This window comes from Ahaetulla prasina, chromosome 2 (genome assembly GCF_028640845.1).
Source record: "Ahaetulla prasina isolate Xishuangbanna chromosome 2, ASM2864084v1, whole genome shotgun sequence".
NCBI classification, from domain to species: Eukaryota; Metazoa; Chordata; class Lepidosauria; order Squamata; family Colubridae; genus Ahaetulla; species Ahaetulla prasina.
This window is the reverse complement of record NC_080540.1, coordinates 11541558-11555740: the sequence shown is the minus strand read 5'-3', so window position 1 is coordinate 11555740 and position 14183 is coordinate 11541558. Positions and strand designations below refer to the sequence as shown.

Genomic DNA, 14183 nt, shown 5'->3' with positions numbered 1-14183 from the left:
AAGCTGTTGAGGACTTTTTGTGAGGTTCAGTTGAGGTAGACAGTTCTCGCTTACCATTTCTTCCCTGAGTCTTCAAAGTTACTATGGCACTATAAAAGCAGACATACCCCTGGTCCACAGATTTGTGGCCATGGTGGCACTTCTTCAGTGACAGCACTTCAGCCCTTCCTGTGGTTCTGAAGGTACAGGATAAGGAGTTGTACCTATTCTGCCACAAGTGCGCATTGATGATCCTGTTTGTGACCTTCCCAGCTATCTTCTGACCAGGGGATGCTGGAAAGACGTCGCTGGTCACAATCATGTGAAATTGCCTTTTAACAGCTCACAGTGATTAGGTTAACAACGGCAGAGGAGCAGATGTAGGTCGGCACTGTCCTGTGACGACATGCTTAATGATCAGGCGTCTTGGTGACACAGATGTCAGTCCCAACTGCGGGTCACAAAGTGAGGACTACATGAATTGGGATGTCATTGGAATGTGGACGGGTGGAGCGCAGAGCGGGGCATACAGGCTGGCCGCTCTGTGAAGTGCTGGCTGGCCTTGCCCTGCCTTTCCTGCAAGGAAGGAGACTGCTGGCTCTTGCCGGGCACTTTCCATCATTGCTGCAGCCGCATCCCCTCTCGGGCCCTGCAAGACTGCCCATCTCTGCACAGGCCCTGTCTGGATGGGTGACCAAGCATACTGTTGGGGCAGTGGGGCTTACAGAGGGGCAGTGGGGCTTACAGAGTCCTGATGCTGGTGGCAGCAGTACTACCTGGGAGCGGCGGCCAGCGAGGCACCTTCGGCCGCTGCTCCTGTTCCACGGCTGGTTGCTGTGGCAGTGGCTGGTATTCCTGCCGCCGCTGTGCCTCTGCCACCTCACCCCACCGTCAGCCATGAGGGTGGGCAGCACAGGAGGTGGCGGGCACGGGGTCTTAACGCTTTTAATTTACAAATAGAAAACCCGGTTACTAATACCACTTCTTCTCCTTCTCTTCTTTCTTGGGCCTCGCTTTTTCCCTTCTCCTTTTCCTTGTGATCTTTCCTGCCCTTATAATCCTCCTTCCTCTTCCCCTCCTTCTTCTCGGTGACTCTTTTGGCAATCTTGTTGAGGTTGTGCAGCACTACCACCCAACAGATCAGGCAAGGCAGGAGGCAGGGTGGGGCTGGCGCCACACCATAGCCCCTCTGCCCTCCGCCCTTGCCGTCCAACATCGTCCTCCGGCGCTTCTCTAGCTTTGCCCATACAGGCTTGTTCACTTTACTCCTGCAGTGGAAAAAAGGTAAAAAACCCACTCGAGGCTCCAAGGCTCACTCTGTTGCTGCGCCCAAAGGCCAACTTGATGAGGCAGCATTGATTTTTCTGCAGACGGTTTCAGGAGGGTGCACTGAATCCGCTTAGGGCGGCAAATCGCTGCAGCGGTACCACTGAATGGATTAGGCGAGGCATGGGGTGGGGTGGGGGTGGCGCCGCACCATAGCGCCTGCCGTCCAACATCATCCTCCAGCGCCTGCCGTCCAACATCACCATCCTGCCACAAATGTAGGATGAGCAGCACTGGAAGACGACGTTGGACAGCAGGGCGGATCCTTCAGGGGCCACAGTGGAGCCACCATCACCCTGCCCCAATACCTCGCCTGATCTGTTTGATGGTAGCGCTGCAGCAATTTACCACCCTTTGTGGATTCAGTGCACCCTCCTAAAACTGGAAAAGTCAAGCAATGGAGGGAAACTCATCAAGGAGAGAAGCAATTTAGAATTGAGGAGAAACCTCCTTGACAGTAAGGACAACTAAGCTTGCCTTCAGAAATTGTGGGTGGTTCCTCACGGGTGGCTTTTAAAGAAAGACTGGACAGCTACTTGTCTAAAATGGTATAGGGCCATGATAGTGAACCTATGGCACATATCAGTGGGGAAGCGAGGTCAGCTCCCACCGGAAGTTGGCAAACGGGCCGTTTCTGGCATCCGGAGGACCTCCGGGGGGGGGGAGCTGTTTTTGCCCTCCCCAGACTCCTAGAAAGGCTCTGGAGCCAGGTGAGAGAGAAAAATGAGCCTACCGGGCCATTGTGTGCCAGGAATGGGGGGAGCGGGGAGGGGGTTCTGCATGCATGTGCAGGGGTGGGGTGCATAGAATTATGGGTATGGCACACATATGCATGACCCCCACCCCACCCCTACCCCTCCTGGATGTGATGGCAAAAAGGTTAGCCATCACTTGTATAGGGTCTCTTGCTTGAGCAGGGGGTTGGGCTAGAAGACCTAAAAGGACCCTTTCAGCTCTATTCTGAATCTCAGATTTGGGAGATTTATAAAATCTTTTATTTGTCATATTTCGTAACCGCTCATCTCCCTCAGTCTTCACGTAACACCGCATTCCTTGTGATTTTATTGAGATGTTGTTCTCCTGGCAAGTAAGTTGTGTCATGGGCAAAATGGATGCTTTAAGTCTTGCATTTGGATTTGGGCACTATTTCATCTCTTAATGTCCCTACCTTTCTAAAATTAGATCATGCACTGCTGGGATACTTTACACACTGAAACACCCATAGATTCTCTATATACATAAATTCATGGCTTTGTATTTCTGTGGGCCTTTGTGTCCATATATGTGTGATATATATCCAAACCAAAGGGAGAATTTTATAATGAAGTCAATATTTGAACTACCATCTTGCTAGGCTTCTATCTATCAAATGAATCATAAGAGGTTAGAGGTTAAACCAGGGGTGAAATCCAGCAGGTTCTGACAGATTCTGGAGAACCGGTAGTGGAAATTTTGAGCAGTTCAGAAAACCGGCAGCAGAAATTTTGAGTAGTTGGAGAACCAGCAAATACCACCTCTGGCTGGCCCCAGAGTGGGGTAGGAATGGAGATTTTGCAATATCCTTCCCCCAGGTGTGGGGAGGGAATGGGGATTTTGCAGTATCCTTCCCCTGACACGCCCAGCAAGCCACGCCCAGCAAGCTATGCCCACAGAGCCGGTAGTAAAAAAAAAAAATTGGATTTCACCACTGGGTTGAACTACAATTTTGATATTTTCGTAATCATATATTGGGTTTTGTTTTGTTTTTGCTGCTTTCACATGTCCTGCAGCCATTTTTTAAACAATAATGAAACTAACCCATTAATATGAATCTTACAGACAAAGAGGATGGCAAGAACACCACGCTGGACAACAGAGAATGAGAAGCATCATTAAAACGCAAAACAAGCCGTCAATCAACATTGTTCCCCATTTCCTCCAGAAAGTTTAAAAACTCTTCTCCTTCCTCAGCAGATGAAAGACAAGGGAGAGAATAAAAAGAAGAAAGTTTTGAGCTGGAAAAAATAAGAGTACGTGGAACTCAAGGAAACATTAAATGAGAAGTCAAGGAGGATAATTTCTAAATAAAGAATATCTGGAAGGCAGTAGGAAGAAAAAGGTTCCGTGGATAGCCAAAAGTGCCAGGCCTTTGAGAAAGGAAAGAGTGACGTCAACCAAACAGCCACCTGGTAAGAGATCAGAAATATTTTAGCTTCTTTAAGAATCCAAGAATATCAAATGTTGGAAAAAACCCCACAGATTGTCTATTGTGGAAAAAACACAGATTAAAGATCACAAGTGATTATGCATATGAGGATTCAGCCAGACAAACGCTATACAAATATTTGGAGCGGGACAAAAGCTTTACTCAGAACATCTCCCTCATGATTCATGGAACGAGCCATACCGGAGAGAAGCTGCATCCTTGCTTCCATTGTGACAAAAGATTTAGCATGCAAACCAATTTGGTGAGACAGAAGAGGACTCACACCAGGGAGGAACTATTTGACTGTCCTGATTGTGGGAAAAGTTTCACTCAGAATTCCCACCTGGTGATTCATCAGAGGAATCACACAGGTGAGAAAGCATATGAGTGTCCAGATTGTGGGAAGAGTTTCCAGCAGAATTCCAAGCTGGTGAGACACCAGAGGACTCACACGGGAGAGAAACCATATGACTGTCCAGATTGTGGGAAAAGGTTCAGTCAGACTTCGAACCTGGTGATACACCGGAGGACTCACACTGGAGAAAAACCATATGAGTGTCCCGATTGTGGGAAAAGTTTCCAGCAGAATTCTAAGCTTTTGATACACCAGAGGATTCACATGGGAGAGAAACCATATAAGTGTCCAGATTGTGGGAAAAATTTCAATTGGAATTCTGAGTTGGAAGTACACCAAAGGACTCACACTGGTGAAAAACCATATGAGTGTCCAAATTGTGGGAAAAGTTTCAGTCGGAATTCTCACCTGGTGCAACACCAGAGGACTCACACAGGAGAAAAACCATACGAGTGTCCTGATTGTGGGAAAGATTTCTCTCGAAAATCTGACCTGGTGAAACATCAGAGGACTCACACAGGAGAGAAACCATATGAGTGTTCAGATTGTGGAAAAGGTTTCAAGGGGAATTCTGACCTGGTGATACACCAAAGGACTCACACTGGTGAAAAACCATATGAGTGTCCAAATTGTGGGAAAAGTTTCAGTCGGAATTCTCACCTGGTGGAACACCAGAGGACTCACACAGGAGAAAAACCATATGAGTGTCCGGATTGTGGGAAATGTTTCCAGCAGATTTCCAAGTTGGTGATACACCAGAGGACTCACACGGGAGAGAAACCACATAAGTGCCCAGATTGTGGGAAAAGTTTCAGTTGGAATGCGTACCTGGTGAGACACCAGAGGAGTCACACAGGAGAGAAACCATATGAGTGTCCAGTTTGTGGGAAAAGTTTCAGTTGGAATGCTGACCTGGTGAGACACCAGAGGACACACACAGGAGAGAAACCATATGAGTGTCCAGTTTGTGGGAAAAGTTTCAATCAACATTGTAACCTTGTGCAACACCAAAGTACTCACACAGGAGAGAAACCATACAAGTGTCCAGATTGTGGGAAAGCTTTCAGTTGGAATTCTGAGCTGGTGAGACACCAGAGGACTCACACAGGACATAAGCCGTATGAGTGTCCAGATTGTGGGAAAAGTTTCAGTAGGAATTCCAGCCTGATGATACATCAGAATAACCACACAGGAGAGAAACCATATGAATGTCCAGATTGTGGAAAATGTTTCCCACATAATTCCAAGCTGGTGATGCACCAGAGAACTCACACAGGAGAGAAACCATATGAGTGTCTGTATTGTGGGAAAAGTTTCAGTCGGAATTCTCACCTGGTGGCACACCAGAGGACTCACACAGAAGAGAAACCCTATGAATGTCCCGATTGTGGGAAAGATTTCCGTTATAGGACTAGCCTTATAAATCATGTGAGGATACACATAGGGGAGTAACCATTCAAGTTCCCAGATTGCAGACAAAGATAGTTTTCCACAAAATTACTCCCTTATCACACACAAGAAATTATTGCACTTGTGGCAGAATTTGATGTGTGTAGAGGAATCTTGAATTTGGTTTCTTGTCTCTCTTGGAAACCCAGCGGAGCAATTTACCATTTAATTTGTTGCATGATTCTTTTGAATGAAATATGTCTTATTATAGTAGTAGTGTAGTGTAGTGTAGAGTAGAACATAGAGTAGAGCAAAGTCAAGTAGAATATATATGGATCTGTATTAGGTCTGTTTGTTGCCTTTACTTATTTCTACATATAAGAAAGGGGGATATAAATATGTATGCATTTTTATTCAGGAACAAAATGTATATGGTAGCCTAACTTGTATGACTCCACACAGTTTACAGCAATAAAACTTTAATACAGAAACCGATAAACCCCATATATTGCAAATGGGAAAATGCAAAGGCTTCACATTTAACATGTACTTCCCCTGCAAATACAGGGCAGTTCTAGCAAGGTTGATAGCATTTGGATGGTCTGGGAATCCCAAAAAGGGGATTCTTGCTTTTGTTCAATTGTGTTCATGCCTGATGCCATTCTTTCAACTTGCAAGGAGTTAAATTGGAGAAATTCACCACAGGATTAGCGGCATATAAATTCATTAAATATAAACAAACACCTGGTTCCGAAACAAGCATCTGGCGTGCAGTCCTCTCTTACCCCCGTGCTTAGGGGAAAAGCTAGTTTTTCTTTACGGAAGACCAGGAGGATAAAAGCCTGCCAGACTTCAGAGTGAAAAGTGTTTCATAGGGCAGGGTCTGCAACGGAAATGGCTCACTTCCTAGCTCCTATCAGATGGCAATATTTAAGGCAAGGGACTAACAACGTGCCCACTGTATCTGATCTGGAAGGACAGAGAGAGATGCAAAAATAAAGGTGGAACAATAATGACAGGTGTTCTGGTGCCATAGTTATTGCAATGTGGTATTGCCAGCTGATTCTGCCCACAGTCTGGAGTTCAATGCTGATCTGGCTCTAGGTTGACTCCGCCTTCCATTCTTCTGCCATCAGTAAAATGAGGACCCAGATCGTTGGGGACAATATTCTGACACTGTAAACCAAGAGTGCTTTAAAGCAGGGGTCTCCAACCTTGACAACTTTAAAAGAATTCCGGGAGTTGAAGTCCACAAGTCTTAAAGTTGCGAAGGTTGGAGACCCCTGCTATAAAGCACTGTGAGGTGATATATATGTCTAAGTGCTATTTCTGTAATTTAAAAAAAAATGATTTAAAGGTGATGACCTTGAATTGCACCTTAAAGAAATGAACCAATGCAGCTTGCACTACTAAGATGTTACATGGACTATCTAGGGGGTCTCCATTTATTTATTTATTTATTTATTTTATTTAATTTATATACCGCCCTTCTCCCAAAGAACTCAGGGCGGTTTACAGCCAGGGTAAAAGCACAACTCAGAGAAGTTAAAAAACATTTAGAAACTACTTAAATTAAAGGCTGAAGGAATATAAGACTATAATAAAACCCCAATAAGAACTTCATTGAGCCAGCCCAGCACAATGAAATAGAAAAGTCTTTAGTTCGCGGCGGAAGGTCCGGAGGTCAGGAAGTTGACGTATCCTCGGAGGCAGCTCATTCCAGAGGGCAGGAGCCCTCACAGAGAAGGCTCTCCCCCTGGGGGTCGCCAGTCTACATTGTTTGACCGAAGGCACCTGAGGAGACCCTCTCTATGGGAGCACACGGGTCGATGGGAGGCTATTGGTAGAAGCAGGCGGTCTCGTAAATAACCCGGTCCTATGCCATGGAGCACTTTAAAGGTGTTAACCAACACCTTGAATTACTGGGTGCGCTACAGCGTTCTGTATCAGTTGAAGTTTCTGGATGGCGCAGTGGAGTACGAGCAAGAGTGACCCGTGTGCAAATCCTCCTGATCTGGGAAAGAGCACAATTTCCTCGCCTGATTAATTTGTGCAAAGCCCCTCCCCCAGCCATGATCTCAAGCAGGATCTGTGAGTCCAGGAGGACCCCCCCACCCACCCAGTTCAGTCGACAGGACTCTGCAACGGTCCCAAATAAGACTCAATTGCCAACTCTCTTGAGTTTTGATCATGGGACAATGGGGATGCTGGAGTTGTTGTGTGAAAAATGGTCATAGGTCAGGATTTCCAGGGCTGTTGCAATTTCAAACGGTCGCTAAATGAAATGTTAGGTGTCCAGGACCAGTTGTACAAAATTGGGCATCATAAGTATTGTTGGAAGAAATATCCATCTGGCTCAGTTCCAAGCGGGGAAAAAGACACTGAAAACGTGGAGGCTGATTGGAAATATGGTTTAATGAAGCAGAGCCATCAAGCACGTGGTCCTGGTGCAGCTGACCACAGGGAGTTGAGAGAGCGAGATATTTATACCCTCCCTTGGGCTTTGCACTTGAACTTCCTCTTCCTGTGCAAGAATATGTATTCTATTGGTTGTTGTAGGGGGGTCACAGATAACTTTGTAGGCTGGCTGAGTCCCCGGCTTGGTTGAAGTTTGCTGGGTGATGCAGTGTCCCCAGCGATTGTCCCATGTGGTGAGCTCTGCTGCTTAGTGGGTTAATCCTATTGTAGCTGAAGGCTAGCCTTACCTCTGTTCACGGCCAGATCATGCTGCAGGCAGTAATGGATTACCAAATCTGCATTTCTAAAGCTGCCCCAGCTCAGTATTTGCTTGGGGGAGGGGATCAGGGAGCTGAGGCTCTGAGTTTCTGTCTCCAAGAGCATGTTTCTCAATTTCTCATCAGGGAAATATAATATTCCGCCTTTTTAAATATTTCCAAAAATATTTCACTCTTCTAGGAGACGGGTGAATTCTAACTCTCTACTGTATGGAAGGCCTCCCCTAATGATTTCATGTAGATGTTAAAAAGGCACAGCAAAAGATTTGATCCCTGGGCAGTGGTGGGTTTCAAATTTTTTTACTACCTGTTCTGTGGCTTGGTGGGATGGGGCGTGGCTTGGTGAGCATGGCAGGGGAAGGATACTGTAAAATCTCCATTCCCACCTCAGTCCAGGAAAAGAATACTATAAAATCTCCAAAGGGCCCGACTTGCTCCCGGCTTCTCCTCACGGCCTTCCCTCCACTCACCTCCCAGGAGCTGCTTCCACCAATGGTGGGTTTCAAATTTTTTTGCTACCAGTTCCGTGGCTGTGGCTTGGTGGGCATGGCATGGCTTGGTGGGCGTGGCAGGGGAAGGATCCTGTAAAATCCCCATTCCCTCCCAATCAGCTGGAACTCAGGAGGCAGAGAATAGATGGGGGCGGGGCCAGTCAGAGATGGTATTTACTGGTTCTCTGAACTATTCAAAATTTCCACTACCGGTTCTACAGAACTGGTCACAACCTGCTGAAACCCACCTCTGGCTTCCACCCCTTGAAACAGAACAAGAGGAACCAGCGACGTCATCCTTCCATGGGTTCTGACCCACAGAAGAGGAGGTTCCTGTACACTTCTCCAAAATCCGCTCTAGCAATCCAACACTCTTATCGTTTCCATTCGTTCCAGCTCAGCCTCTTCATTCCCACACCCCACCCCAGTAGACTAGCAATGCCACTATGGTACTGTATTCACTGCTTTCTAGGCGCGACTGTCGCTTCTTAATAGAACAGAATAGAATAGAATAGAATAGAATAGAATAGAATAGAATAGAATAGAATTTTTTTATTGGCCAAGTGTGATTGGACATACAAGGAATTTGTCTTGGTGCATATGCTCTCAATGTGCATATGTACATTGAAGAGCGCCATCTAGCGACATAAGGCTGAAAATCACACCACTTCTATTTCTACTCTAAAGAAGAATAGAATGGTATGGTATGGTATGGTATGGTATGGTATAGAACAGAACAGAATAGAATAGAATAGAATAGAATAGAATTTTTTATTGGCCAAGTGCGATCGGACACACAAGGAATTTGTGTTGGTGCTTATGCTCTCTGTACATAAAAGAAAAGATACGTTCATCAAGAATCATAAGGTACAACACTTAATGATAGTCACAGGGTACAAATAAACAATCAGGAAACAATATCAATATCAATATAATAAATGTTTTCAATTTTCAATATAATCATAAAAGCAGAATGTTTTCATTGATTCCGTGCTTCCTTCTCTGCCATCAAGTTGCATCCAACTCGTATCCAGCACATGAATAGTTTTTGTGCAGGACAATGTATCCCAAACCTTTTCTTTCAGGTCTCCCAAGAGGGCAGCCACTGTCCCACTTGCTCAGCCTAAACCCAAGGAAAGCGTCCAAGGCGGGTGAATGACGTATAACAGCCAACCGGAAAGTGGACCTCCCTTGGGGGGCTAGTGAAGATTGTTCCAGCCAGTTTTTCGCCTGGAGGGGGGCAAGAGAACTCCTGGAAACCTGCTTTGGCAAAAGATCGAAGCTGTAAGAATGAAGCTTGGCCCTATTTTAGGTTCACAGGTTGAGGCAATTGCTGCGCCCTGAAAGTTCTTGAAGTTTTTTTGTTTCTGTGTGGCCCTAAACAGTTGCCAGCTTCATGCTATTAATGGAATAATGAAACACTGGAGCGGGCTCTAGTTGGGCCATTCCAAAACTTCGATCATTTTCTGGTTAGGCCATTGTTTTATTGACTTGGAAGTATGTTCTAGGTCATGGGTGTCATATTCCCGGCACTTTGGCCAGATGCGTTACGTACTGGCCACGCCCACCCCTGGTTTAGTGGGCAAAGATTCCTGTTCTGTCCTTGCCTCCGTCCGAACAATGGCTTAATTAGCCGGCTCTTATAAGCTTTGGCAGCAAAAGAGCCAGCGTCTGCCAAGAGCCCTCGTTAGCTGCCAAGACGCTGGTGAGTCACAACCTTCAGCTCTAGTCAACCAGTGGATTTGCCTGATACAAAGAGACACACCAGCTCTTGCTGCCTTTTATATCCTGTGGAGTGTGGCTCCATGACTCAGCACTTCCTAGGCCTGCCCCTCCCCTGCTTCTGTTGTTCCCTTCTCTCCTGTCTAGAAAACCTAGGATTCAACCACACCTGATTGCTGTCAGCTGGGTCTGCAGGCGTGGCCTGGGGGTTATCTCTTTCACCTGGTTATCTCTTTCACCTGGCCTGCTTCTGGCTCCTGGAGCTGAGCCAGGGAGGCTGCTGCTTCTGAGGTAAGTCCTGATGGCCCTTCCCCCTCACTGTCCAAATCACTTTCTGGCAGCAGGCCTGGCTCTGAGTCACTTTCTGGCAGCACGCCTGGCTCCAAGGCACTTTCGGGCATGGGGCCAGGTTCGGGGGCGGGAGCCACAAAGATTCCCACGGCTGGATGTGCCATGCTGAGAGGCTCTTCCCCCAAAAGCCTGCATGCTGTGAGAAAACCAAAATGTGCTTCAAGAAAGTATTAGTTTGAGGGTGTGCATCATTCGGAAACCATGTGGTTATAAGTTTCTATTGTCATTTTTTCCCTGTAAATGATTTCGGTTTCTGTTTCAATTGAATTGTAAGTTATCTGAAAAGTGGAAAAAATGCTGAGGTCTGATTTTGTTACATCCCACAAACCTGGCATTTTACAAGGGGTGTGTAGACATTCTATATCCACTATATATCTGGAGGTTTGGGGGATAAGATATATACACAGAGAGAAATACAAATATACACAGATACAAACGTATATATACAGAAAATCCGCACATATTTTAATCTGAAAAATGTCCCAAAATGGTTACAGTCGTAATTAGGGCCGTAATAGCTCAGGCTGTTAAGAGCCTGTTATTAGAACACAGTAGCCTGCAATTACTGCAGGTTCAAGCCCGGCCCAAGGTTGACTCAGCTTTCCATCCTTTATAAGGTAGGTAAAATGAGGACCCAGATTGTTGGGGGGGCAATAAGTTGACTTTGTAAAAATATACAAATAGAATGAGACTTTTGCCTTATACACTGTAAGTCGCCCTGAGTCTTCGGAGAAGGGCGGGATATAAATGTAAACAAACAAACAAAAAACAAAAAACAGTCAAACCTCTTGAGCTCCTTTTAGAGATGTGGGGCTTTAACTGATGAAATGATGCCAAAAGTCTCTGCAAGTTTTGAAGCGCTAGTTTTGCCCATGGAAATCTTCAGCTCACAAGAAGGACAGAAAATACTGCCCAAAAGCCCTCTTGTGACATACCCATTCAAGTAGTCCTCACTTACTGACCGCAATTGGGGCTGGCATCTGTGTCACTAAAGTAGCCCATTCATTAATCATGTCACCCGACAGTGCCAACCTGTATCTCCTCCTCTGCAGCTGTCAACCTAATCACTGTGGGTTGTTAAAGGCACTTTCACCTGACTGGCTGGCGACTTCTTGCCAGCATCCCCTTGTCAGAAGATAACTGGGAAGGTCACAAACGGGATCATAAATGTGCACCTGTGGGAGCACCCAAATTGGTGCAACTCCTTTTCCTGGACGTTCAGAGCCACAGGAAGGGCTGAAGTGCGGTCACCGAAGAAGCGCCACCATGGCCACAAATCTGTGGACCAGGCGTATGTCTGCTTTTACAGTGCCGTAGTAACTTTGAAGGCTCAGGGAAGAAATCATAAGCGAGGACTCCCTACGCCACTGAACCTCACAAAAGATCCTAAACAGCTATTTTTTTTTTAAAAAAAATGCTGGCTTAAGAACGGTTCAACCTGGTTAATAAATTGATGAAGCTCCAATAGGAGCTAAACGTGGAAGTAAAAGAAAGTAAAATCCCAGAAAATACCAGTGGGTTTGGTTAGTCTAGAGAAAAGAAGGACTGGGGGGAACATGATACCAGTATTCCAGTTCTTGAGGGGCTGCCACAATGAAGAGGGGGTCAAATTATTCTCCAAAGAACCAGAGGGTAGTAAGACAAGAAACAATGGATGGAAACTGATCAAAGAGAGAAGCAATCTGGAATTAAGGAGAAACTTCCTTACTGTGAGGACAATTAACCAATGGAACAGCTTTGCCTTCAGAAATAATGGGAGTTCCATCACTGGAGGTTTTTAAGATGAGTGGGCATTTACTTACCTGAAATGCTATAGGTTCTCCTATTTGAATAGGGGGCTGGACTAGAAGATCTCCAAGGTCCATTCCACCTCATTCATTCCATTCCATTCTTTTTTTCGTTCTTTCATTCATTTATTCATTTATTCATTCCAATCCCATATTCGTGGTGCCAAGAAAATACCATGTCCATAAAATCCCAAGGAATCAATCTTAGCTTGAAGACTTTTAAATCTTCCAGCACCAAATATTGCGAGCATCAGTTTGAAAGCCTACAGCAACGGTGGAATAAAATCCAGGGTGGGAAGGAATATGTAACAGTCTAGTTCCTTCTCTGCTTTTACACCATAGAGGAAGCCAAAGTCTTGCTCCCGGTTTTTTTTTCTCGACCTGCCCTCAACTTGCCTTTTTTTTTTTTTGTTTACATTTATATCCCGCCCTTCTCCGAAGACTCAGGGCGGCTTACAGTGTATAAGGCAATAGTCTCATTCTATTTGTATATTTTTACAAAGTCAACTTATTGCCCCCCCCCAACAATCTGGGTCCTCATTTTACCTACCTTATAAAGGATGGAAGGCTGAGTCAACCTTGGGCCGGGCTTGAACCTGCAGTAATTGCAGGCTACTGTGTTCTAATAACAGGCTCTAACAGCCTGAGCTGCTGCTTTGACCCTGGGAAGAGCACGACTGCCAGCTCCATCCTCTGCTCGACATTCAGTCGACATTCTTTCTAGCAATACTCACTTGTTTTAACTTTATCCCTCCTTGGATCTCAGCCACCACCAATGCTGCTATGAGACAGATGATTTTCCAGGCCTGCTGTGGTGTTAGAGCTCCATCTAGTGACAGAAGACTGAAAATACGCTCATTCCGTCCCTATCTGATGCTTTTAAGGTTTTTCTAATGAAATGCCATTTTCCACTCGTGGCCATCACATCCATAACCAAGAGTGGAAATTTTGAGCAGTTCGGAGAATCAGCAAATACCATCTCTGGCTGTCCCCACAGTGGGGTGGCAATGGAGATTTTGCAATATCCTTCCCCTGCCATACCCACCAAGCCATATCCAACACCTACAGAACTGGTGTTGGAAGAAATATCCATCTGGGTTCAGTTCCAAGTGAGGACAAAGACACTGGAAACATGGAGGCTGCTTGGAAAGATGGTTTAATGGTGGTTTTATGCTTTTTCTGAGCTTTGAACTTTCTGGGGCACAGCAAGAGTATCCTGATTGGTTGTCAGAGTCCCAGGGGGTGGGGATCTTAGCTAACCTTGCTGGCTGATGTAATCTTCCCAGGTGTCATGTGGTGAGTTTCTGTTGCTAGGTGGATCCTATTGTGTTGCAGATGATGGTCCCATTGACAAAGGTGGGGAGGAATTAATTTCTGTCTCTGACCCATTGACAAAGGTGGGGGGAGTCAGGAAGCTGCTTTGTCTTTAAAACATCTTTCTCCATTTCTCATCCAGGGAAATATATTCTGCCTTTTAAATATTTTCTAAAATATTTCATTCTTCTAGGAGGGGTGGGTGGGTGCTAACTTCCTACACTGGTAGTAAAAAAAATTGGATTTCACCACTGATCTAGCCCCAGTCTATCCTTTGGGGTCTCACAGAGGAGTCCTCATCATCACTGCAACTGAGCCTGGAGCTTCCTTTGCAAGAACTAAACCAAGGGAAAACATCCATGGGGAGAACACAATGTGCCTTCAGGCAACAAGAAAGATCACCTCCCTACAGGATCTGCAAAGACTATTCCAGCCAGTTCTCCATCTTGGGGGTGCAGGAAAACTCCCCAAAAACTGACTTTGCAACTGAGGGAAGCTTGAAGAGTGAAGCTTCACAAGATTACCAGCTGATGCATCAGCTTTAAAGGA

General features: G+C 45.7%; 1 protein-coding gene across 8 annotated transcripts in view; it reads left to right on the top strand.

The window, feature by feature from the left end:
• The window catches only part of LOC131193485 (zinc finger protein 84-like), a 33110-nt gene extending 23648 nt beyond the window's left edge, over positions 1-9462 (top strand). For 7 of the 8 annotated variants that reach the window (XM_058173701.1, XM_058173698.1, XM_058173696.1 and 4 more), the window contains one exon: positions 3124-9462. In XM_058173701.1, the coding sequence (XP_058029684.1) occupies positions 3669-5297 (1629 nt within the window). In that variant the 5' untranslated portion in view covers positions 3124-3668 and the 3' untranslated portion in view covers positions 5298-9462. The remainder of the gene's footprint in view (positions 1-3123) is intronic. The other variant, XM_058173702.1, reaches the window with a different exon arrangement.
• The last annotated feature ends 4721 nt before the right edge of the window (positions 9463-14183 follow it).